The following is a 27,088-nucleotide window of genomic DNA, read 5'->3' as shown; positions in this document are numbered from 1 at the left end:
GTTATCTATCATTTCTTATTTCTACTGCAATTTTTTCTTACACAAAACCTCAACAAACAAACATACTTAAAAATCTTAATTCCCCAGTGCACGGCAGCGTCGGCGGCCGCGAAGAGACCGGAGGCCTACAATGGCGGGATCCCAACCTACCCGAAGTCATAGGCTTCCTCAACTCCCCGTCAGACGTCGTGAAGGCGAACGCAGCGGCTTATCTACAGCACCTCACCTATATGGACGATCCTAACAAACAGAAGACTCGGAGTTTAGGTAATTTGAACTTTAAAGACTTATGTTATAAGGTTTAATTTAGGAGTGTACTACTATAGTGACATAGAGTCCTTGGCAAAAAGGATACATACTATATTGGTGTATGTTTTTGCTAATTAATGTATTTTTTTTCTTCCCCCAGGTGGCATCCCCCCGCTAGTTCGGCTTGTATCGCACGAGAACCCAGAAGTATGCCGCAACGCTTGTGGCGCACTACGCAACCTGTCGTACGGGCGACAAAACGACGAGAACAAACGCGCCATACGCGACGCCGCCGGCATCCCCGCGCTCATGGCGCTGCTGTGCCGCGCCACTGATATGGAGGTATGTCGTACTGTAGCACATAGAGAACAAACGCGCCATACGCGACGCCGCCGGCATCCCCGCGCTCATGGCGCTGCTGTGCCGCGCCACTGATATGGAGGTATGTCGTACTGTAGCACATAGAGAACAAACGCGCCATACGCGACGCCGCCGGCATCCCCGCGCTCATGGCGCTGCTGTGCCGCGCCACTGATATGGAGGTATGTCGTACTGTAGCACATAGAGAACAAACGCGCCATACGCGACGCCGCCGGCATCCCCGCGCTCATGGCGCTGCTGTGCCGCGCCACTGATATGGAGGTATGTCGTGCTGTAGCACATAGAGAACAAACGCGCCATACGCGACGCCGCCGGCATCCCCGCGCTCATGGCGCTGCTGTGCCGCGCCACTGATATGGAGGTATGTCGTACTGTAGCACATAGAGAACAAACGCGCCATACGCGACGCCGCCGGCATCCCCGCGCTCATGGCGCTGCTGTGCCGCGCCACTGATATGGAGGTATGTCGTACTGTAGCACATAGAGAACAAACGCGCCATACGCGACGCCGCCGGCATCCCCGCGCTCATGGCGCTGCTGTGCCGCGCCACTGATATGGAGGTATGTCGTACTGTAGCACATAGAGAACAAACGCGCCATACGCGACGCCGCCGGCATCCCCGCGCTCATGGCGCTGCTGTGCCGCGCCACTGATATGGAGGTATGTCGTACTGTAGCACATAGAGAACAAACGCGCCATACGCGACGGGAATAAATTCATGTGAAAAAACTATCTTAGGGCCTTATCACACAGCACACTGTCTATCCGTCGAAAGACGACAGGCTTCCTAAATACGAGAGACACGCTGTACGCGGTTCTCAAAAATTGTCAACAAACCTAACGGGCCCCATCATGTAATTTTAATCGTGATATTCCTGCGGTTTCACCCGCGTCCTAGCTAACTTCCGAGCGAACCCGGAGCAAATAAAGCCTATTTTCGGGGGAATCATGGTACCTTTGCAACAGTGAAAGGATGTATCAAATCGGTACAGTAGCTCCTGAGCCTCAGCGCACCTAAACGAAACACTGAACATTTTTAAAAATATTTTGACTTACTAACCAATTATATTTTTACCCCCAGGTAAAAGAGCTAGTAACAGGCGTAATCTGGAACATGTCTTCGTGCGAGGATCTGAAGCAGTCCATCATTGATGATGCGGCGCAAGTGATCGTCAACAAAGTCATTATACCGCACTCCGGGTGGCATCCGACTAACCCTGGCGATACCTATTGGTCTACTGGTGAGTTTTTGACGTGTATATTGTATGTTCACGATGGTACTGATGACCTCTTCTTCCAGTAATAGTTTTTATTATGTAATATTAACGATATTGTTTACTTAACAATGAGAAGATATGCCATCTTATACAGATGTTTTGGAATGTTTCCCACTCTTATTTACCGTGAATGAATGATTTTGATACATAAAAAAGTGCAAAATTTTTTAATTATTTATCGTGTGAGTTAGTAAAATAAGTAGTACTAATAGTTTTCGATGTCGGGCACAATTTATGCAGTCAAGTCAAATCAAAGGTTTCATAGTTTTGGTTAGCGGTGTTACGTATTCAAATGCTATTTTGCCCAGTAATAACTGAGACCTTATTTTTGATGAGAAGTCATCAAATGACTCCTCCCGCTGTGGGTTAGCAGCGTGAGGAAGTGTCAGACTCTTATTGACTTAAACCCATTATGTTCCTGCGTAGGCCTTTTATGTACCAGGGCCGCGGTAACACTTTCGAACAATCCCGCAGCCCTAATAACTAAGACATAACCTCGACGAGAGTTTGATTGGTCTTTTAGAGGATAATGACCAAAGTTTCTAAAAATTCCCCGTCTCGCAGTATTCCGCAACGCATCCGGCGTCCTACGCAACGCGTCATCAGCGGGCGAGTACGCGCGGCGCCGCCTGCGCTGCCTGGCCGGCCTCACCGAGGCGCTGCTGCACGCCGTCCGCGCCGCGCTGCAGGCCAACGCCATCGGCACCAAGATCGTCGAGAACTGCGTCTGCGTGCTGCGGAACCTCTCCTACAGGTCATCATTATCATCATCATCTCAGCCATAGGACGTCCACTGATGAACATAGGCCTCCCCCTTAGATCTCCACAACACCGCTTGGAAATGACCTGCATGCAGCGTCTTCCGGCGACATTTATAAGGTCGTCTGTCCCCGACAACAACCATCTGGTTTGAACATATTCCCTTTGCTATAGTATGAAAATTTACACGGGGGTAGTCTGAGCCAGTAAAAATTTACCATGAAGATTTCATGTTTAAAACCTTCCATAAAACAAATAGGTAGAATATACATAAGTGAGTAAAGGAGACCCGAATTAAGAACCAGTTTTTCTTTTTTTTTAATCTTGAAGCTTATTTTTTTCCTCTTGTTAACTTTGATGTGTTTCCGCAGATGTCAAGAGATAGAAGACCCGCTATACGACACACGAGCGCCTCCCACACAGTCATCGGGACAGGCGAGGATACAAGCCAGTGCTTCTAAAGGTAACACTTTATTTCACCTATATGTAACATTTTTAATTTTACCTAATATTCATAGTTCACATAGTTACCACAGATATAGTATTTCGTATATTTGTAGTGTGTAGCTCACACCTAACTTAATAGGGACCTTACCTAGCATGTGCCTTATCTCCGCCGTTCATTAGTAGCGACGCCAATGTTTCGAGCAGCCATTCAGTTTGGCACAAATTACTCAATATTTGATTTAATGTTGTAGCCGTTAGTTTTTGTTGAAAATAATGAGGTCAAATGTTAAAATCTTTACACATAATCTACAATGTTTTTAACGTCCCCATTCCAAATTTCTTAGGCGAAAACCTGGGCTGCTTCGGCGGCAGTAAAAAGAAGAAGGAAGGTTCATCATCATCGAACTCGACGAGCCCGCTCGGCAAGAGCGAGCCCGACACGCAGCCGCTCGGCGACACCAACAGCACACAGCTCGGCTACTCCGTGCCTAAAGGCACTGAGATGCTCTGGTCTCCTGAGGTGAGGATACATAGCATCATACAGGAATATGTACATCATCAGCGAGCCCGACACGCAGCCGCTCGGCGACACCAACAGCACACAGCTCGGCTACTCCGTGCCTAAAGGCACTGAGATGCTCTGGTCTCCTGAGGTGAGGATACATAGCATCATACAGGAATATGTACATCATCAGCGAGCCCGACACGCAGCCGCTCGGCGACACCAACAGCACACAGCTCGGCTACTCCGTGCCTAAAGGCACTGAGATGCTCTGGTCTCCTGAGGTGAGGATACATAGCATCATACAGGAATATGTACATCATCAGCGAGCCCGACACGCAGCCGCTCGGCGACACCAACAGCACACAGCTCGGCTACTCCGTGCCTAAAGGCACTGAGATGCTCTGGTCTCCTGAGGTGAGGATACATAGCATCATACAGGAATATGTACATCATCAGCGAGCCCGACACGCAGCCGCTCGGCGACACCAACAGCACACAGCTCGGCTACTCCGTGCCTAAAGGCACTGAGATGCTCTGGTCTCCTGAGGTGAGGATACATAGCATCATACAGGAATATGTACATCATCAGCGAGCCCGACACGCAGCCGCTCGGCGACACCAACAGCACACAGCTCGGCTACTCCGTGCCTAAAGGCACTGAGATGCTCTGGTCTCCTGAGGTGAGGATACATAGCATCATACAGGAATATGTACATCATCAGCGAGCCCGACACGCAGCCGCTCGGCGACACCAACAGCACACAGCTCGGCTACTCCGTGCCTAAAGGCACTGAGATGCTCTGGTCTCCTGAGGTGAGGATACATAGCATAATACAAGCGCATTTACATACGCCTAGGACGGATATTGCAGGGAATTTAATGACCCGGCCCGGCATCCCACGTAGATAAATAATATGGGTGCTTGAGTCTTCCTCAAGAGACAGTCGTCCTTCAATATAAATAATCTATATTGCGCCCATCAAAGAATAGCGTACTCTTCAAGATGTTCAAGTATTTATGAAGCTAACAGGTCACTAGATACGGGAAAGTCATAGCCGAAAGTTTTTATTTCAAACAGACCTTTGGAGGGTCTAATGAGTGCCAATCTGATGGCACGAATCCCAAAATGGACTCCTAAGCAGAAGAATTGTCAGGAATTTTACAAATCAATCTATCATAACTAATTTTCAAAGACAGCAATTGAAATGCTAGAGTTCGCTATGTTTTTCAAGTTTTTTAACACCGTCTATATTCCCACAGGTGGTACCCCTATACATGGCTTTACTGCAGACCTGTTCCAACCCTGAAACCCTGGAAGCGGCAGCAGGAGCCTTGCAGAACCTCGCCGCTTGCTATTGGCAGCCCTCCATCGATATACGTGCTGCCGTCAGGAAAGAGAAAGGTTAATAATATACCTTATTTTTATGGTAGTATGGTTCAAAATCGATTGAGGTTTTATGAGGAGAAATTAGCATGCTGAAGTATATAACTCATTTGTTTGGTGTTCAAAGTTTCTGGTTATGTATTTGACGTTTATTTACTTACACGTTTGTAAACTATATTTTTTAATGATACTTAATAAAATACATTTAAAAATAAAAACAATTGGTGACCTACAAAGCGGTTACCAAGTTACCAGTTCTTGTGTTATGGGTGGTAATAAGATTATTTATGACATATGCTCAAATTGTACCTTATTTACAACACGCTTAGATCCAAATTTTGTTGTTTGACAATTTTTCTTTGTTTAGGTGGTCTTACCATTCATAAACTCATAAACACCACTGTTCTTCCGCTTAACCTACAAAAATCTTCGCTTACCCTAACTCTAAACTTTCCGTAGTTGCAATAGTTACCCCAAACCGTCCACCAGACAGTGAACACCGGTAATATACCCAGAATTTCCAGGTTTACCCATTCTGGTGGAACTTCTTCGAATGGAGGTGGATCGCGTGGTGTGTGCCGTGGCCACTGCTCTGAGGAATCTGGCTATAGACCAGAGGAATAAGGAGCTCATTGGAAAGTATGCCATGAGGGATCTGGTGCAGAAGCTGCCCAGTGGAAATCATCAGCATGACCAGGTTGGTGCTAAGGTATGGTGGTAGAAAATTATATAATAGCATAGTTGATCTGGTCTGGTCTTTGGTGTTTTTTATATGATAAAAGCTTATTTGTCCCAAAATAATTCGGATATTTAGTTCGATGAAAGAAAGCGTAGAGCGTTTTGTCCAAAAAGAACAAAGATTACGCTACGCTTTCTTATTTTGTAATTTTGAAAGCGTGTTTTTTAGTTTATTAAACTATTATTTTTATAAATAAATAATGTCGGGACACCTTGTTCACACACGGAGCTCAAGCGTGTGCAAAGTTTCATCCCAATCGAAGACCGGGAAGTGTGTCAAATTTAGATTCCAAGATTTTCTTACATACATAATTAGTTACAAGTGAAGCTAAAATAAGCGTGTTAATATTGAAATATTGAAAATACTTAACTAAATGTGGTTACAACGAGAAAAGCATAATGAAAAAGTTTGTGACATTTTGTCAGATCAAAAAATGATACCATATATGTTTTGGCACATAAAAAAGAAGTTTTAAGCAAACATTGTTCTTCATTTATTAGGGCACATCAGACGACACTATAGCAGCAGTACTAGCTACCCTGAACGAGGTGATCAAGAAAAGCGGCGAGTTCTCCCGCTCGCTGCTGGAGGCGGGCGGCGTGGAGCGGCTGCTCAACCTCACCAAGCAGCGCCATCGACACACACCCAGGGTGCTCAAGTTCGCAGGTCTGTCTTATACCACCAGATATTCACCCTCCAATGTCCCCCCAAAAGTTAAGGGCATACCTTGAGCTAGAGGAGATACATGACATACAAAAAATACTGTATAAACAGAACGATACGATATGAAGGGACAAAACATGTGTCATAATAAAGCAAAACGACCCTCAGTAAACGTATGGAACCTACACGAGATTGTCACAGCTCTGATTTTCAGCAGAGGAAACTAGCGGTCTGCCCATCAACTTTCTTCGTCCATCTTTAAAATATTTCCACCAGTGTCGGTGAAAATCATTCAGACCATGATTAATTAAGCATTGCTATCCGACGTAGCAATGTCGCCAATCTATTAGGTACATTACCGGGAGACATTAATTCAGACGAAATTTTTAGACACCCTTTAGTTTGATTTGATTTAGTTTATATATTTCAAACAAAATAATGAAATTTACCCACGTCATGTCTCCTTTTCTCTGGTTAATTCACGTCTTGTTTGAATGGCTTACCGATGTTACATATTGTAACCATATCAATCTCCACTTCATCATCAAAATCCTCACTCCTCAGGCCAAGTGCTGATGACGATGTGGTCGCACGCGGAGCTGCGCGAGGTGTACCGCAAGCACGGCTGGCGCGAGGCTGACTTCCTGACTCCCGCCCGAGCCGCCCAGCCTCGACAACCTTCTACTGCTAGCGGTATGTACATTAAATTATTATAGGTGGATAAATGGAGTAGTCATATTATACTCCATTTGAGTAGGCACTTACAAGAAATAAGAGTTTTTAATTTTTGGTATGGGTCAAATGGAGTGTGGTTTCTTATCGTCTGTAAGAAATTCAGAAATAAAGACAAGTATAACTAAAAAAATCATAGCCGCTTGTCTTCACTTGACATTGCTCAGTGATACATGGATCGTCACGAAAGCCAAAAAAAAAACTTATACACAATTTGGAAAACTCCATTTATTTAGAAAATAAAATGGATAAAAGAAAACAGTTCGGATGATCGATACCTATTACCCTTACAAGCCACACTAAGTTGGTCTTACTTTGTAAAAATCAGAAATAGATGCTCCTTGACGGTGCAGTGTTATTTATTTCTACTGCAAAAAAAACATAATTTAAACAAACATTAAGTAAATGTAAATGTGTACAAAATTATAGGTCTTTTTAGACTAGATTGTAAATACTGAAAATGTGTCTATATGTGTATAGTTTACTGTGTATCATTGTCACTCATAACGCTATGTGAATCTCACGCTAACATTGCTTAGGCTACACTATGGGGCTTAAAAACATTAGTTTTACTATATATATAAAGAAACTTGTATATACGCTTTCAACAGCTTGAATATGGAAGAACTTTTCTTGAAAAGAAAAAAACAATTAAATGCGCAAAAGTACCTACATGTAAATTATGGTCTTTCATATGGCAATGGTAAGTTAGATATCTGGCTATAAATATTACTATCTCTCTAAATCACCTAGATGTATATTAAAAAACAGATATCGTTAAATAACTCTCAGGAAAGCCCTGTAGTGCAGCCTAAATAATAAAATCGCCACAACTAATAGTGAACTAATAGTCACGTACTAAATGTTATACATTTTACATACTCGTTTCATGTGTTCACGCTTCAATAACTAGCGAAATAGGTGTAATTATGTCGCGTTGTTGCGGTACTTATTTAGTAATTTTAGTAATAGCGTGACATGGACTTCAGTTAATTAGATCTGTACAGATTTTAGGACTTGAAGAAAAATTCATAAAAGTAAAAAAAAAACTATGTAAAATTCTTGATTTTGGTCAGTCGTTGAGTAACTGTCAAGTGTAAAGTTCCTTCTCTATTGTAGACAATTGAACCAAGAAGTTAGCACACTAAAAGAAATACATAAAGATTAACTACTATCACAAAAAATCATGTTTTCTTCGTGTTCTCTACACGTTAAAACATAAGTAATTTACACCAATTAAAAACTCAACAGTTTAAAAGTAAACTCTACCCATAGAGGTACATAAACAAAAGTAGTTAATGCTCAACTGAAATCAAATTATATGTGGGATTGCTGATTGAAGGAAAATTGTTTACTAAATGATTTAAAGTCTGACAGACAGAACGACATTGACGTTTCAAAAGAAAAAGTTCAAAAACGAATTTTAAAAAATCCACAAAAGCAATGTTAGCGTCGATTCACACTGTAAAGTCGTTGCTATGGGACGCGTAGGTCAGGGCACGCCGAGCGCCGGCGCGGGGGCTCCGCACTCGCCCAGCAACGCCAACAGCACGCTCAGCCGCCCCATGGCCAGCACCGGCGGCACGCGCTACGAGGACCGCACCATTCGCAGGCATCGGGAGGTAAACGCTTATATAATGCACTTTCTTTTATAATTACAGCCTTGTTTTACAGTGAAAACTTCGGAAGACAATTTGATATCAATCAATTACATCTACATTATCTGACACTTAGATAAAACTACTTTTTCGGATTTTATCGCGGATATTTTAATTAAATCCAAGTCAAAAACTACAAGACCCTTGTATATAGTGAGCTCGTTCTGCGTGGATCAGAATAGCTGTTTTTAACTATAGTATCAAGACAACCAACCTTAGTCTGCCCGTGACCATGGCTGCTCTTAAGCATCCGAAACGTTGGGATCAAATAATATTAACATAACCACGATAAAATCCGTCAAAGTAGTTTTGTTTATTTTGTTTTATGGCACTTAAATAAGCTCTAACAACCTTATCACTTACGGGGTTTTCACTCTATGGCATCGATATGGGCTTTGCTTGTAGACCTGTTGATTATTATTTCGTTATGTTGATCATATTATTCTTGGTTATATTAAAAAAAACCTAAAGAATTAATAAAAGTTTTATTGTAATCGCCCTAAAATCATGTTTTAATTTTTATTTTATTCAACAAGTCTTGAGCCCAAAAACACATCTCTACGCTGTATTTACTGTAAGTTGAACCACGAAAGATGTGTTTGATGAACTATCATGCTATTGAAATAAAAAATACAGGATACACTTTTGAACACAATAATGATGTGTACATTATTGCCACTTTAAATATTTTGCACATACCACTGCTTTTCATACACTGTTGATATAAGCACTATGCTTTATTTTCAGGCACTGCATTTACACTACAAATTATACTGTGTGTTTAATACACTGGTTTGCGTTTTTGTGTCTGTTGCACATTGCAGTTTGTTTCAAAATTTAATACAAGCTTTAATGCACTGACAAAATTAATATCATGTAACTACATATCACCTTTTTTGTCACAATAGGTTTGCTAATGTAAAAATATTCTTAGGTTCGCCCCACGACACAATGACGTTTTATTTGCTTAAGTGTTTATTTTCAAAGTGTATATGTTAACTTGATATTGAGATAACATTATCAGTGTGTTACTGGTAGCAACTCAGATATACTACGGTAGCATTAACGCCATACATGACTTGTGAAATGGACAACCAGTTACAATACTAGTCCTATATCTTCTTAAATAGAGTGTTCTAAATTTCTTATAAATGTCCACAGAACGATGATATACCAGCGATGGAGGTGAACAACTACCACGACGGTCTCGGCATGGGCAACCCGAACGGGAGGCCGATGAACCTCCAAGGTGTGCAAGCGCAGATGCCCATGCCTCCTAGCAGTCGTTAGCCAGACGGCGCGATGTCACGGTGAATTTTAACGTTTTACTGGTGGTATGCTGTCCCTTTTTTATCGTAACTTTACTATAAAAAAATAATTGAAGTGAGAACCTCTCTTTTTTTGAAGTCGGTTAAAATTATTTGGTTTCAAAGAAGGTAAAGAATGGCTGAAACACAGTGGCATTAATTAAATATAAATGGGTGTAATGTAGTCAGTCTCATACTGATTTTTGAGTATTTATATTTAATAAAACCTTGAATTCGTTTTGTTGATATTGTAGTCAAGAACTAACAAAATGGGATTACAAAGTTCTGTGATTACAATATTTTGAGCCAAAGTGTGATAGAAAAGGACAGCAGTACAAAATCAGTATTACATTAATTTTAATCGCCAAGAGAAAATAAAATTGATAGAAAAGTTTCAATCAATGAAATCAAGGATCAAGATTTCTGTGCTGCGTTCACACTTGAAAATGACGAAAGGATATTATAAGAATACCTTGAAGATATGTACTTGTGTACTAAAAACGAGTGTGAACACAGCACAAAGTCTTAAACATAATGATTTTGTATATCTTATCTGTCTACTGTGCTTAGGTAGATTGACGTCGTGAGAATTTTCACATGGCAATATTATTATTTTTTTACGCTGGCAAGTTTTGGTTGTGTAACGTTTTTGTATTTAAGGAATAAGAACAGTATTATCGTTGTTGTGACAAGAAAGTTGTTTTTTATAATATCAGATTTTTTTATACGTGAAATTCTCACGGTGTCAATAGAGTACTGAATTTTTGTATTTATTATGGTATGAGAGGTAACATGCACAAGCATTTATGTTAAATAATCATTTAAATGTAGTGGTCGCTCGTTTGATGTGGTATACGCTGTTTCTACGTTCATTTTGTACAGTCATCGACAAAATCAAGTCACACATGATTCGTTTTCAACATTTTTAAATTACTTCAGACTTGACGGAGTAAGTGGCATATAGATCCAACTTCTACTATAAATTGATATGAAAAAAGTAGTCTTTATACACTTTACTGCCTGTAAATTGACTGCCAAGTACATGTAAGAAGAAAACTGTAATACCAAGTTGATTATTGTGAAGCATATTACAGTTATCTTTTTTCGATTCTTCCTTCTCCAAACTTGTTGTGATTGACTGTACATTAAACATTAATTAGCCTTGAGGCCTAAAGTTTAATCATCGCATTCGGATGTACGTTTTATACAATTATATTATTGCCATTATGATTTGTAAAGATATCATGTCAATTCCCTATGTAAATAGTCGTGCCATTTCTGTATTTATAATAATATAAATCTTAAAAGGGTTTTTCTGTAGGTGTGTTGTGTATTTTCTATTTAAAAGTTGAGGCTCACCGTCATTGGAACCGATTTGTTTTGTTGAACAATACATTTGGTGATTTTGTAGAATATTCTGGAATTAAAATGACCGGGTTACACTCTCCTACTAGAAAAAACTAGAAAATGTAGTTTTACTGATAGAAAAATTATCAATCACTCGATTTATTTTCCTCGGTCTTAAAATCGATTGTGGCAGCTTACAACCGAGTATTCGAAACATGAAATTGAACAACAAAACAAATCAAACATGATCTATACTAATATAACCATTTATACCTAAAGACGTCACCAACGTTTTACATTGATACATTTCAAATATTCGGGATTTGAACATAATTGTTATTATTTATGAGGATTAGTTTAGATACGCTCGGAATCTGTAATTTTTCTAATTAAAGGTTTCGCAGTAAGGTCTTATAGTATTTAATGATAATTATAGAAGTTTTGTAATATTTTGTATCCATTCCAAACCTACGGTAATGTAATATAGACGTCTATTGTCCTCTATGGTAAGTAATATCCGTCTTATATATAGCGTTAAGATGCGTATTCTTGGGGCGTTCGCGTTTTATTTGTATATGTTTTTTAATTATTGTGCAATGGGCTAAAAGTGACATCTTTGTTATGGACATATTAGCGAAAATACTGACACATGTGTGGTTCCAGTTAATAGGAGTGAAAAGTAGTGTTGTGAAAGGATTTATCGATGATTTTGGTCTGGTGTTGTAAATGTTTATATTTCAGTCTAGACCGATAGGTGTATATGTATCTGGCAGCACAGTAAATTTAATCGATATCGATAAATCGCTACTACTCTTCAGAAGTATTTCACTATTTCGTTATAAGATAGGCTCGAAGTGTCTTCATAGATGTCACTCTCAGTTCACAAATATACAACAGTTTTACTGATTACAAAGTTACAATCATTTGTAGATAATAATTACGTTGCATTCCTTTAAGCATGACAGTTATATAAAGGGGACCGCTATTAAATACCCTCGTAATTTGCAAACCAATACCAAGAAAATATTTATGTAATTATAGACTTTATTCCTATAGTACTTATGGCAGTTATCGCGTGACAGCTCACGGTCTAAGCGAATATACCCATGACCACGAAAATTGTGAACGACGACAGCTTTAAAACATTAATATTTCGGTTCGTTTCCCTCCGTTTTTGATTTTAATCGTTAGTGTAACTATTTATTTTACATTACCTTGTAAGATTATATATTTTGTAGGTATAATAAATAAGGGTTTTGTGAGAAAGCTAAATGTTTTTTTGGGAATATATTTTATGCACAATAATGCATTTTGATACGTCCGCGGCAGGATAATGTTGACTGACTAACCTGGTACAAAACTAACCTCACCCAGTGCATTAGAATGTTTTAAGTACCCACGTTACGTATGTAAGTTTTTGTATGATATTTTTTATTATAAAATGTAAGCAAATGTACAAGAATGTTTTCATTACAATATGCTTGCCACGGCGTCGTCGCTTCTATGAAGCGAACATTTTTAATGTAATTTCCGCATAAAAAGCTTACTTTGATTGTGTTCGAGTTTGACTAGATGTAAGTATATTATTTACGCAACATTTTATAATTTTATTTATCGTGTCTTTAGACGGCAAATTAGTAAATTGTAGGCATTATTAGATATATTGTTTATATTATATATCTATTAATATTAATGTCTATATTAAATTTTACAGGAATCATCCTTAATTAGGCTTTGTATAGTTGTATGGATTTTACTGTATGAGCTGTCTTGTATCGTTTATGTACTTCCACTTCACAGAAAAAGATCTCTAGATGTTTCCAAATTTTATTTTTAAGACGTATAGTTTCACCATTATGTCGGGCGTCTTAGCGCTTATGTTTGCTGAGCCCGTGACGTCGGCAACGCATCAATACAGCCTTGAACAGTGACGTCACATAAACACATTATAAATTGACAACTGATGAGTTGATGACGCCACGAGTCAGCAAACGGCGAGTCTTAGTGTTAAACCACAAGTAAAGTATATTAACGTCTATGGTCAACCATAGGTTATAGTTGTTGGAACAGTAATACTCGATTATTTATATTTTATTTAAAATTTTATATTGAGAAAAATAATTAATATTTAACGAGATCGTCTGCGTTTGTCGTTGCGACAGTTTAGTAGTTAAATATAATGATAGTTTGTCTTATGTCCGTTGTATGTAGTTTAATAGAGCATTATTCTCTTACATAAAGATACCTTATCATTAAACAAATTATATTATCAAAGAGAATTAAATGAATGATTTTTTTATTTTTTTTGGTTTTCTTTTTTGTTTCCTTATTTTCCTTTATTTTTATTTTTGTAGTTATTCAAATGTTATGGCCTATGGAGTGCGTCAGATTGCGTTGCACATCATATTGTTACAAGTAGACTCTGTTTATTAAGATGGACTTTATTGCTAAGCGCGTAGAGTATGGATTTGTGTATCACTGTACGAGACTTTGTAACGGAATTAAAACATTTTGTAAACATTTACAACAGGATTTACAGCTGTTAGCGTATAGTTTTCAGCCATGGCTTCCATCTTTGTTTTGTTATCACTGTAGTTAACTCACAATTTTCTAGTTAAATTAGAATATTTTTACCGAGTGAACATAACTGGGTAACTAGGTCAGGTAGCAAATAAATGTAGTGAAAATATTTTTTTCAACTGTTATTTTTAATGATTCTGTCGAAATATATTTTGTTTGAAACCGACGAATTACAGTTACGAAGTGGATTTTAATAAAAAGTTAAACTTCGTCTGGTTGGTCCTTGAAGACTAAAGCGGGCTGTTCACGAATCGTAATAATTACTTTTACTAAAATTATTTTAGTTCTAATTCATGAATAGCAAATTCCTATTGTCTATGGACGGCCAGACAGGAAGTGAAGGCTTTTGATATTGTTAAGAGAAGTCTCCTACCTGTATGAATGCTCACGTTTTATATTTATCAGTAGTAACATTAACGTATTGAAAAAAAAACCAGTTATTGAATTGAATTTATAGGTGTGATAGACGCATAAACGAAATTGTAATGAATTATCGTAAGTTGCATTTTAGGTGCGTGCACGGTTATTGGTGATAAAGTAATAAAAAAAGTCTTTTTTTACTTAATGTATTTAATAAACACTAATTGTTAATAATGTGGGTGTTCTGCGGAGATCGCGGTGTCACGGTATTCCACAACAGTATTATTCAATAATCTCATGTACCAATGTTGCTAATACACTTACATACATTTAAATAATTTTATGAGTTTTATTTCTATTTCCTGGTAGCACCTCTTACCGTAGAATACATTTAAGAACCACGGTTAATGCGAGCCCGGATAAGCATTTTTGCAGAAAATTAGTACCCATAGTAAGAGCAGAGGCAATCGAGAGGAGTGGTGACAAAATAGGGAGCCAGAGAAAGGCCCAGCAGTGGGACAGTGCGAACTACGAAAAAAAAAGAGATCCTACGACAGTCGGATATGTGTGTCACAAGGTGTGGGAAATTCGACCCTCTGGTTTTCATCGTCAGGTCATTGGTCAGCTTCAAACCTTCACTGTTGAATAGAATTAATAGTGCTTTCAGTCATACACAGAATAAAAATAACATTATTTTACGGGAACACTGATATAATTCTTTATATACCTAGCTACTGTTTTGATTTCTCTCTCGCTACAACACAAACGCCGCCTAAAACTCGGCGGTTTCAAAACAGCTAATTTAAATCAATTTCCATTAATAAATAACTTTAATTAACTTAAAGGTTAGAAGCATAAAATTAATCATACAACCCACTCTATTATATGTACCTGTTCTTAGATTAATGAGATACAAATCATTCACGTGATTGGTTTTCAAGATATCGCGGAATGAGAGATAGGAACTTATAATTTACCGTGTTATTAATGAAGTAAGCAATAATTCTGAATTGCGATCAGCCCCGGATCTAGGGGGGGGCAAGCCGGGGCCCATGCCCCGGGCGGCAAAGTCAGGGGGCGGCAAAATCAGGCGGCTGCCTGACTTTAAATCCTACATTCATCAAAGATCGCAACTTATAAGAACTGTATCCAAATGTATGGATAGCATCAGGGCTGTCTTAACCTATGGTGCAGGGTGTGCGAATAACACGGGCGCCGCGGGCTCAGGGGCGCCGAAGCGAATTTGTGTTAAATTCCGCGTTAAATATGAGAAATTCTGGAACAAACACTACTTTTATGTCCCAAAACTCAAACATTTTCGCGCTCGCTTCGCTCGCGGCTTCTTCACTTCATAGTATCGTTTTATTAATTATATGTTTAGGACTTTTAGTGATCCAAAACTCAAAAATTTTCGGGCTTGCTTCACTTTACAGTTGTTTTTATTTTTCAAAAAGGTAAAAAGGTAGGGTCGTTTTTAAGTTTTTTTATTAATAAGAAAGTAACTTCTAGTTTCCGTACTACTTTAAGTCCCAAAATTTATAGGCGCCAACACCAACAAAGAGTTATGTACGTTTGGGCTACATTTTAAGTAATTTTGTTTTGAGTTCTAAAATATAACAAAAAATTTTGCGCTCGCTTCGCTCGCGCAATCAGAAGCCATATCCCCATGTTTTTGCATTCACCAACAAGCAATAACTTATGTACGATTGGGTTACATTTTACGTAATTTTTGCTTTCACTTGGTAACAATAAAAAAAATTCGCGCTCGCTTCGCTCGCGCAATCGACGACTACATGCATATCTCGCCCAGCGCGCTAGCAGACTTAAAACCGGCACACTGTGCGAATAACCCGGGCGCCTCGGGACGCCCCATCTCCAGGAAATTTCGATGAAATTACACCCGTTTGATAAGGAAGTTCCATCGTATCACGATACTGACAAGAAAAGTTTCTAAAAAAGTTGCCTTCGCTTTGTTTAATTGATCATTTAGATTATTTTTCACTTTTAACATCCTCCAACTAAATGAAAAAATTCTCGCTCCCTACGCTCGAGGCTAAATGACAATGTGCGTGCTATTTTTCTGATGGTTTATTATTTTATTGACGCACCGAATCAATGAACACAAATGGCATTCGCTCTAATCGCGGTTTATTTTTATTTGTACATAATTCCCAGTTTAATTTGTAAGTCTTCAAACAAATATCTTAAAAAAATTCGTTACTTGACAATGTACTTGATCAGGTAATTTTGTGTCATAGGCTCAAAAAATTTCGCGCTCGCTTCGCTCGCGCAATGTTATGCAGACATTCCCTTGTTAGCTTCGTAAATCAAATCCACATTGTCTTACCTTTTATAAGTCAAATGTAGCAAAAGAATATATATTTATGGAGTCCTCAAAAACAAAAAAAAATTGCGCTTCCGACTGCTTGTTACTTTACAACGCTTTTTAAAACTTATTAACTTTTTGTGTACATTAATCTGTCTCGACTTTCATAACTTGGCCTACAGTTTGAGCCTACAATGATTTGAACACATTTTTTTAAATCCTTTACCTACCAAAAAAGTGACTTTCGTTGGTGAAAATAAACATAAGTAGGTAGAGGGGCGGCATTTTTCAGTTATTGCCCCGTCTAAAAAAAATTGAAGATCCGGGGCTGATTGCGATTAAGTACTCGTACAAAATGTTTATAATTATATGCGAGTTATTTCGTTATCGTAATTGGTAAGTATTTAACTTGATTTTCGCGAGTTCAGATATCTAGAATATCAGGATGATCCGAAGATATTTAGGTAGTTATTAAAATAAGGTCTAATAATGTACTGAGTAAAATGAGATAACGAAATTTTTGGTTGAAAGAAAAAAATATTTAAATCCCACTTATGCGAGGATTCCTCATAAGTCCCATAACGTGATCAAGCAAGCTCATGAACACAAATCTTAACATACCTATAGGTATAACTTTCGATTATATAGGTATTTAGACACTCAGTTTATCGCTAAATGAATTAATGATTGGGCTTGACTTGTATCAACAGTACCTATAAAACCTATGGTATTTTAACCTCGCAATTTTCAGTAAACGGTCAATGAAAATTTCTTGGCATAAAGAACTGGAGTGCTTAGGAGGAAGTAGGTAAATGTCACTCACGGGTCAGATGAACCTTTTTTCGTAACATATTATTCAGTAGCTACCTAAAGAAGCAATTATGATTTACAAATCAAATAAAAATGAATATCTACAAAATTTACTTTCACAGGACGGAATCGCAACCAATACCTAACATGTAACTAAGCACCTAATTTATTTATTACCGTAAATATATTTGTAACTAAAGCAAACGACAGCATACATTAACATATTCAACCGGCATGAATCCCTCACGGGTTGCGACAGCTAATTTATACGTAAACGCATTACTTTACCCTTAAATCACTTCAATACACAAGATTACCGTTCTAATTACTAGTTAAGTTCATTAAAACGGATTCACGATCAGTGTAGTTTCTAAACGTACATTTAACATGGTAAACGTGTTGTTAGATCGTGCGTTGGGTATAATTTTATAATCATATGCCTTAGATTCTAAAGGGCCCTGTTTATATCTAGTATTGAAAGTTAGGTAAGGTGCTCTGCAAGTTGAGCTTGCCCTATTTGTGAATCAGGATCAAAACGTTCGATTTTTATGAGGAACTTTCCCGCGTTAAAATCAAAATCAAATTATTCGTTGTGTACCTGCCTAAGTATTTACAAATAACACAATATCTTCTATGTATACGCTCTAGTGGACAGACGAATTTATAAAGGTCGCCGGAAGACGCTGGATGCAGGTCGCCTCCAACAGATATCTGTGGAGATCTAAGGGGGAGGCCTATGTTCAGCAGTGGACGTCCTATGGCTGAAATGATGATGATGATACGCTCTAGGATGAAATAAGCTACTATTGTCTGCTGCTGTTATGAAAAACACGATTTCCATAAAGTTGACCAAGTCCTGTCAGATACAGGGCTCAGCCGTTTAAAGTTAGGTACCTATTGATTATTTTTTACTTGTATGCAGGTGCCAGAGTGTTTAAATTGGTTGTCTAGCAACTATATTGAGAGCTTAAGTTATGATTGTATGTAAGTATCAGGTATTAAGTTTATAATGTACCTAATCTAGATTGTGAAATACCCGACTAGCGGAATATTTGGCCTGTAATGTTAGGTGTGATTTATTTTAATGTGCCGTTTACTTGCAGTTATAAATTATTCACACTACATACCCATTTGATCTTTGGATAACTGCTTACTTAGATATGTAGATACTGGATTAAATTAACCCTAATGAATAAATAAAGGAATTAGGTAGGTATCGGAATTAGGTACTCATCAATTGGTGTTGGCATGAAATATTTAACAGAGTAGAATTTTTATTATTCAATTATTTTCCATTGACTGAGTTTTTCTCGAAAACTGGCGTTCTTTGTTACCTACTTCATATTTTTGTTTCCTTGGATTTTACAAGCACGCACCAAACAATCACACACAACGGTGGCAACTCCTTTCCACGATTTTTTTGATACACAGGGGATCTGACAAGATATCTCAGCTACATCCGGTTAGACTGGAAGCCGACCCCAACATAGTTGCAAAAAAGGTTCGGAGGATGATGATGAAATCTGACAGGAGATTTGATTAGTTCACTCAAATATTCTAGAAATACACTAACCTTATCATCCATACAGTAGGTAGGTAGGTACTACAGTACAGTCAAACCCGGTATTTACGTTACACAGTTATTTCGCCCGGCTGGATCAAGATCTGCGGGTCACTGCGCCATTATTAGTAATAGAGGCCTTGTCGGCTATTAGACACGTTAAAATTACACCTCTACTGTAACTGCAGTGTATTGCCCTTTTATAAAGCACGATACGACTACGATACGGGGAATTTTAAGGACTTTAACTGAGCCGTACCTATGTAGTAACTATTATATAATCTGTGGTATTACTATCTAATATTATTCATGCAAAAGTAACTCTGTCTTTGGAGGTGTCACGCAGAGACTGCTGAACTGTGTCGGTAGGTATATACACAGATAATCAAGGTAGAACCTGAAAAAGAATATGGTATCTACTGACGAAAGCTAATTTATCCTCTTGAGACATGGATAAAATCGAGGGAAATAGCTAGTATTATACAGGTTTTTACCTCACTGGTAGCCAGTGCACGAATCTTTCTAATAAATGAATACAACCCATTCGTGTTCCTTCAGTCACCCTTAAAGTTGTCCTATAACTTACAAGGCAAGTTTTTTGAACGATACTTACACTAATCAAATATGACGTAGGTAGTGTGTTTTATATGACAAAAAATATCTCAGGACTTCAAATCATTGTAGCTTATCGCCCTTTAAGCGTGATATGTAAAAGGCTACATTAAGAAGGGATTTAACCAGCCTTGTAGGCGTTAGATAATTTTGCCATAACTTTAGCGCGATTGCGATGATTAAGCCGATATGTAGAACGAGTTACGACATAAATAGTTTGTAAGCACTATAAATAAGTACCTAAGTATTAAATATGCCTTTGCCAATAAATTGATTAAAATCGTACTAATTGATTCATACTTTAGTGACAAGTAATTTTAATTATTTAGCTTCAATAAGTATGTGACCAAAATATAAAACATATAGTCCGTGCTTATAGTCTTGTTTTATTTGTTACTTTCATTTGCTTTATAATACATATTTATTTATATATATTTATTAACAAAGTTGACTGCTCATCGAATGTTTTATTGTCCTATATTAATTAATTAAAAATCCCGTACAGTGTAAACAAAGTATTTTACAGGCGATTGAACTACAAAATGATTTATTGACGCATTATGTGACGCCGACCGACGTCTTAATTTAGTGCACGTTACAGTTTCATGAAAGAAAAATGAAATCACCTTTCACTCGGTAATTTTCTGTAAGGTAACTTTATGGCTTTGTTTGAAATTAACTTTAGTTAAATTTATTTTTCCCATTTACGTTTATTATGTTTTAGGTTTCGAGGAGTTATTTAAGAAAAGTTTGGGTAACGGCTGCTTGATTTGGTCAATCAAAGTTAAGCTGTTGAAAGACTGTGGTAGAAAGAATCCAATACATTTGTTGAAGAGAATATGACGTATAGACAACACAAAAGTAGGATAGGAGCATAGAAAAAATCAAATAAAATAAAGACAATACATATACATAACATAAGAAGAATCGTCTGCTCTCATTACCCTCCCACTCAGGTTTAGCCAAGATAAAGAAACTAACCAAATGATGACAGAGTTTTCAGGTTTTCATCATTCTTAGCACTTTCATAATATAGGGTAGGTTAACACAAATACCTTAATTATAGCTCTAGGCTTACGTACTCTCACCGAGGTGTAACTTTATAAGTATTCAGGTTTACAAGCTTTTTAAAACTGCATGTTTTAAGGTATTAAGAAGTGTATTCCTGTGAATAGACGGATACTTGTTTAAGATTCAGGTACTTACTTAAGTTGTAGATTTTATGTAAGACAAGTAATCTTGCTTACCATATCTGCATTACATTTATTTTAGATCATCATTTACCATGAAATGCCTTAAGTTTTGACCTTTCAAAAATCTTTTTATTTTGGTGGGTAAAAAATGGCTTAGTCTATCTAATAGCGCCATCTTTATTTCCTATGACGAACTACAAAGTCCACTGATTATCTAATTAGTTCCGCATTTGGCAACATTTAAAACAAGCGATGTTATCTCCGACTACCCCCTTTTTTACCAGTTTATGCACGCCTGGCGAGTGACGCGCGCACGCACCATTGCAAATCCGCTGGAAATAAACGTATCGCCGAAAGCAAACGCTCGTGCTGCTCCCGTGCCGCGTTGTATCGTTCATCTCTTGGTGATTACATCGCTCGTTCATCTATCTATTGGAGAACCAAAAATACAGTCCACTTAAAATAATGCGGTATTCCAAAAACCACTATCCATGTATGTATTTATCAAACTGTGCTTAGCCGTTTAAGCGGTGAGACACAGACATATATACTTCAGAATGACATACTTTACACATAAACATTAGTAGGTAAGGAAGAAAGTATAGGGACAGTAGTTTTGAAGACTACTTTTATTCAGACTTCATGGTCATATCCTCATTTCTTTCTTTTTTATTTCTTCCTGCCATGACGGGTTTCGCTTTTGTTTTCACTTCTCTTTGGGGAAGTCAAATATTTGGTATCGCCCGCGGTTCTTCGCGCAAAAAAATATCAAAAAACCCATAAAAAGCCTCGCTAGAAGTGCTGTCTGTTAGTGCCTCGATCACCCGGACTCGTGAAAAGACAATACGAAGCAAGTGCGGAGAAAGTGTCCCGCTGGCCGGCCGGCATTCGAGTGCCCCGTCGTCGGCAGACTGCCTTCCTGTCCACTTCCCTGTTTCCCAGGTAAGTTTGTCTTTTTCACTCATATTGAGGGTCACGGGGTTTCAACGGGGACTTCAACGGAGTTTGCAGTAACGCCAGCAATTTCTCCAGCGAGGTCCATTCATTCCTCTATCTATTGGAGAACCAAAAATACAGTCCACTTAAAATTATGCGGTATTCCAAAAACCACTATCCATGTATGTATTTATCAAACTGTGCTTAGCCGTTTAAGGGGTGAGACACAGACATATATACTTCAGAATGACATACTTTACACATAAATTAGTAGGTAAGGAAGAAAGTATAAGGACAGTAGTTTTGAAGAGAAGATCAGTTGCAGTACTTACCTACTTTAGGTTGTGGGCAAATAGTTAAAAAAAATTATGTAGGTAGTCACTTATTTCTTTGTCTACATGTACTTATATCAAATAAGCAGTTTAACATTATGCTAGATCTCCAAAGACCTTGGCAGCTATTTAGATGAACTTTATATATGACCTAGTGAAGAGAAAATTAAATGGAAAACTATACGCATTTTACTCAGGAAAACTACTAAGTAAAATAACAGTTATGAAAATAGGGGTTCCGTAATAAATCATTTTTGTAAGCCACCCTCGTCATACGTATAACTTTCATAATATCTTAACGGTCTTTGTTTTGACCTAGCTAGTATATTTCTTAGTGCTTTTTATTTGCATTTTTATATAACTTGGAAAACTCGGCAAACTAATCGCGGTCGCGAAGTCAATCACATTTTTTTTCCACATAAATCATCATCATCCGAACCTTTTCCCAACTAAGTTGTGTGTTGGCTTCCAGTCTAACTGGATGCAGCTGAGTACCAGTATTTTCAAGGAGCGATTGCCTATCTGACCTCCTCAACCCAGGAACCCGGGCAACCCGATACCCCTTGGTTAGACTGGTGTGGCTTCTGACTACCCGTAACGACTGCCAAGGATGTTCAATGACAGCCGGGACCTACAGTTCAGTTTAACGTACTACTACTACTTTTTATCCGAGTGCGAAAAATAATTCCTACATGAATAAATAAGTTCTACAAAAAAAAAAAAAACAAATATTTCCTTCATTAATAAACCAATTTACCCGACAAAAATGAAACTTAATCTTTGTAACATTAAATAAAATACCTTCGCTTTGTACCTATTGCGCACCTGATTGCAATCACAGCTATGTAGTACGAAAATAATATTGTAGTTCGCAGCAATGGCCATAATATTCAAGTAAATGGAAGCATTTGCAAAGGTAACGGGCCTCGAATGGCCGCTCGGACGTATAAGGGACCTCTGTGGACCTCCGAAGTACTGTAGGGTGACTGTGACGTTAGGAATGTTGGGATTTGTTACAGGAATAATCTACACTAGTCTTGTTAAGCAGAAATAGTTTGGATTTAACTCTCTTAAATTAGGAACTGATTAAAACGAACTACGAATATTTATATTTAACTAGCTTCTGCCAGCGGTTTCACCCGCATCCCGTGGGAACTACTTCCCGTTCCGGGATAAAAATATATATCCTCTAGCCTTCTTCGATAAATGGGCTATCTAACACTGAAAGAGATTTTCAAATCGGACCAGTAGTTTCTGAGATTAGCGCGTTCAAACAAACAAACTCTTCAGCTTTATAATATTAGTACAGATAATAAAAGAAAGTGCTTGCGGCACTAATTATCGCATAGACAAGCACTGCCACAATCATTTGACCAAGATACTCTGTGGCCAATGATGATGATGATATTTAATAATAATCCCCCTAAATAACCTAAATCCTTTCTCGTTACCTACTTTTTATCTGGTTATAAAAATGGTTTCTGCTCAGCAACTGGCGCAATGTACCTATCGTGACGACAATAAGTTTGACAAGAACTTCATTTAGGTACCTAATACTGTTAAGTTAAGCAATGTTTCTCACAATCCTATCGCATGGCCACTCTACTCGTAATATTAGTAACTGTAGGTTTTATTATTAGAAGAATATGGTAAATTAAATTATGTGTTGTCCGTCCGTCCGGTTGTGTTGGTCTGTCTTATCTGCGAACATTTTTAGGCCTTTGCCCTCGTAGGGTCTAGAATAATTCCGATATGAGTATTTTTTGCTCGTTTTCTTAGGTAAGTTCCATACAGAGCAATCCATATGATATATCTACTTGAATGGAGTATTGCGTCTTATTTATTATGGCGAAATCCGATATCCAGACCAATTAGAACCTGGATAAAAGTAGCTAAACATATGTCTAAATATATATAACGTTAAAGCCCAGGAAAACATTATCGAGTAGAACATTTAAGAAATATTTCGTAACTCGGTCACTGAACATTAATAGTTAATCGATTAACATAATCACAGGTTTATTATAAGCAATCAATCATAATCTTACGAAGCGTCGTGGGTGTCATTATTATTGTAAAGGCACCCAGTACACTGCAAACTTTTAGTCGGCCGATAGTTATTTCGGGCTCGTAAATCAGTATGGAAATGAATGGTAGTACACACATAACAACGGTCAGGTTTTGGACCGGTATCAGACAGACTAAAAACTTTTTGGAAGAATGAAAGAAACATTTATTTGCATAGAACATACTTAGGTGGTACAATCAACTTCAGGTCAGTGGTAATAGTTTTATAGGAAAATCGTACTTATTACTATTGAGTTAAGGTGCATGACAGTTACCACTGATGTGCGGTCTACCGTACCAGTTTTTACAAAGGTTAAAAGTTCTAGATGTTTTCTGCCTAACTTGGCATGTAAAAGATCTTTTGTTTTAAAGACTTTTTTCCATTCATCGGGCCAACTGTCGGCCGACTGTTTAGTCTCCAGTTCGTTCTTCTAAACGTGTAAATTATTGACGGCTTAAGACGCGAAAATTGCGAATTATCCGTATTATGTGAATTATTATATAATTTTAATGAGGCAAACGCCATAATCCGTGTCAGATAGCGCCTTTTGAGGATTAACTTTATGTTTTAATTTGTTTGTTTTGCTTAATCTGTGCGATTTATTATGAGACTCTAAAGTTAGGTATTATATTGATGATATTAAATTGTGGATTAAAAAAAAACTTAAGAGTGAAATTGGTTCAAATTAAATATTACCTACCTACCTACACTTTTTTAGAGCGAGATATTGGCTATCCGTTATTTCTCCTATCCTCTATCTATTTACTAATAAACAGCTAAAAAATATTTCACTGTTAGAAAGCTGTACTATCCTCGAGTAGGTAACATAAGCTATATTTTGTTGTACTTATAGGAACATTTTCCCACAGGATGCTAGTACATATTTCTAATTTAGCAAGGCTTTTTGGTCTGATGCTCTAATTTACTACACATTAGGCTGTTTAAATGTACTTACCTAATTCCTAAAATATTTACCTAGGTTAAATCCTTTCACTCAAGTGGCTAGATGCCATTTGAATACGTTTGTTCGTACATTTGATGCGGTAAAACAGATAATTAGCTTAGTGTTTCATGTCAAACAACAATTAGATACTGTCTAGCCGCCAAAGTGCTCTCCAAAATCATTAGATTTTAGATTCTCTCGAACTTTCCACTTTCCCATGGTACTTACACTTTAAGGTATGTTTTAGAAGCGAGCTGCCGATTGCAACTGCAAACCGCACATGCCTCTACTGGTAGACAGGGACTAGTAAAAAGTATTTATTTATTCACAAAACAGCTATCATTAAAGGATATTTGCCAAGGCGGTAGCGTGGTAACATAGCTCCTTTATCATCTATTAACATAGTACCTACATACAATGTAGTTTTTCAAAACTATCTACTGGTAAATATATACGAGTGTACATAAATATTTACATGAAATCATTTTTGATCGAAGCGATAGCAGCACATGCAGTCACACGCTTAATGACCGATTTCATGCAATCGCTGCACGTGCGCAGTTTGCATTTTGCAGCTCGCTTCGAAAGCGTACCTTTACGCTCAAAAGTATATTTTATTTTATTAGATTTTAGTATAACAAGTTCCTGAGGAATGGAGGCATTTTAACGACATTACTATCATAAAAACACAATTGAAGTTTTCTACCTGAGTGTAACAAGTTTCTGAGGCTACATTTCAACCTGGAATTGGGACTTACAAAATAAATTGCTTTCGTGCATACAAAGTACCGGTAATGAATTTTCTCGATGAAAATTTTAATGTTTTAACTATTTAAACAGAAAACATAATTTATTTTGAGGCCCTGGATTCGATTCAAGGAATGGTTAAATTGTGTCGAGTTTTATCTCTACTTACCTATCACAGAAAAATCATCAGAATTTTATCAATCAACTCTGCCTTAATTTTTTCACAAAACCGTGGAGTAGTCTTTTTTCAGCATAACCCATATGAAATCCACCAATTTCCTTTTCTATTTATTTACATTTAGCTATAATCTTCTTAACATGATTTTACAAATAATTCACGTAACTTCTAAATTGTCGTACGTAATACAATTTCACAACCATAGAGAATTTGTGACAATCAAGCTTATGCAACTATCTTCCCGCGAAAATTCAAATTTCGAACACAAGATGTTCGCGCTCGAGTCGGCAGGGGTCGGTGGAAACTTTAAATTTGAATGTGGAACGCTCAACTTTAGAAATGGCGCCCGACTGGGACCAAAGCTTTTGAATTGATGTGGATTTTGTAACATCCTAGTTATTCTAGTTAGATCTCGCTAATGACAGGAATTATGAACTAAATGTGTAAAATGCAAAAGAATTATCTATATTGTATAGCTACACGTATAAAAGGTATATAAAGTGTATATAAAATAATAGTGCATTATTTCTTTTTTCATTGCTTTTAATCTTTAACTTTTTAATTCAATTTTTTACTTGAACAGTCTAAAAATAATGGTGAGCCTTTAATTTAAGAGTATATACACTAACTGTTGTTTCTGATATGTTAAAGATTGTCTGTATGTATCTTAAGTGGTAAGCCTTAATAAATGAACAAATATCAATAAGAGGAAACTTAAATACTTTCACATTTGAAGCGCATAAAACACTCCTTATATTGCAATCAAAGTAAGCATGTGCCAACCTATCTACCAATAAACAGATAGGAAAACAGAAAGAAATCAGCAGCTAAAACAATGAACATTTCGAGATAGGTCACACAAAGCCGCCGGAAGCCCGGTTGCTGGTTGCTGGTTGAAATCACAAACTGCAACCGGAAAACGTTTCGTAGTTTCGCGGCGACAATTTAACGGGAATTTAGGGAAGTGGGTCAACAACATAGAGGAGAGTGTCA

The 27,088-nt window shown here is 37.6% G+C and overlaps 1 protein-coding gene across 1 annotated transcript in view; it reads left to right on the top strand.

The window, feature by feature from the left end:
* Positions 1-13,748, top strand: part of LOC110372389 (catenin delta-2) — a 45,072-nt gene extending 31,324 nt beyond the window's left edge. The window contains exons 9-20 of the mRNA XM_064041872.1: positions 88-267; positions 410-591; positions 1,713-1,872; positions 2,473-2,662; positions 3,039-3,130; positions 3,459-3,634; positions 4,880-5,021; positions 5,528-5,700; positions 6,243-6,408; positions 6,970-7,098; positions 8,629-8,759; positions 9,957-13,748. Of these exons, the coding sequence (XP_063897942.1) occupies positions 88-267; positions 410-591; positions 1,713-1,872; positions 2,473-2,662; positions 3,039-3,130; positions 3,459-3,634; positions 4,880-5,021; positions 5,528-5,700; positions 6,243-6,408; positions 6,970-7,098; positions 8,629-8,759; positions 9,957-10,085 (1,850 nt within the window). The 3' untranslated portion in view covers positions 10,086-13,748. The remainder of the gene's footprint in view (positions 1-87; positions 268-409; positions 592-1,712; positions 1,873-2,472; positions 2,663-3,038; positions 3,131-3,458; positions 3,635-4,879; positions 5,022-5,527; positions 5,701-6,242; positions 6,409-6,969; positions 7,099-8,628; positions 8,760-9,956) is intronic.
* The last annotated feature ends 13,340 nt before the right edge of the window (positions 13,749-27,088 follow it).

The sequence above is a fragment of the Helicoverpa armigera genome, chromosome 26, assembly GCF_030705265.1.
Source record: "Helicoverpa armigera isolate CAAS_96S chromosome 26, ASM3070526v1, whole genome shotgun sequence".
Taxonomy (NCBI): domain Eukaryota; kingdom Metazoa; phylum Arthropoda; class Insecta; order Lepidoptera; family Noctuidae; genus Helicoverpa; species Helicoverpa armigera.
The sequence above is the reverse complement of the archived record's forward strand: the minus strand, read 5'-3'. Positions and strand labels throughout refer to the sequence as shown.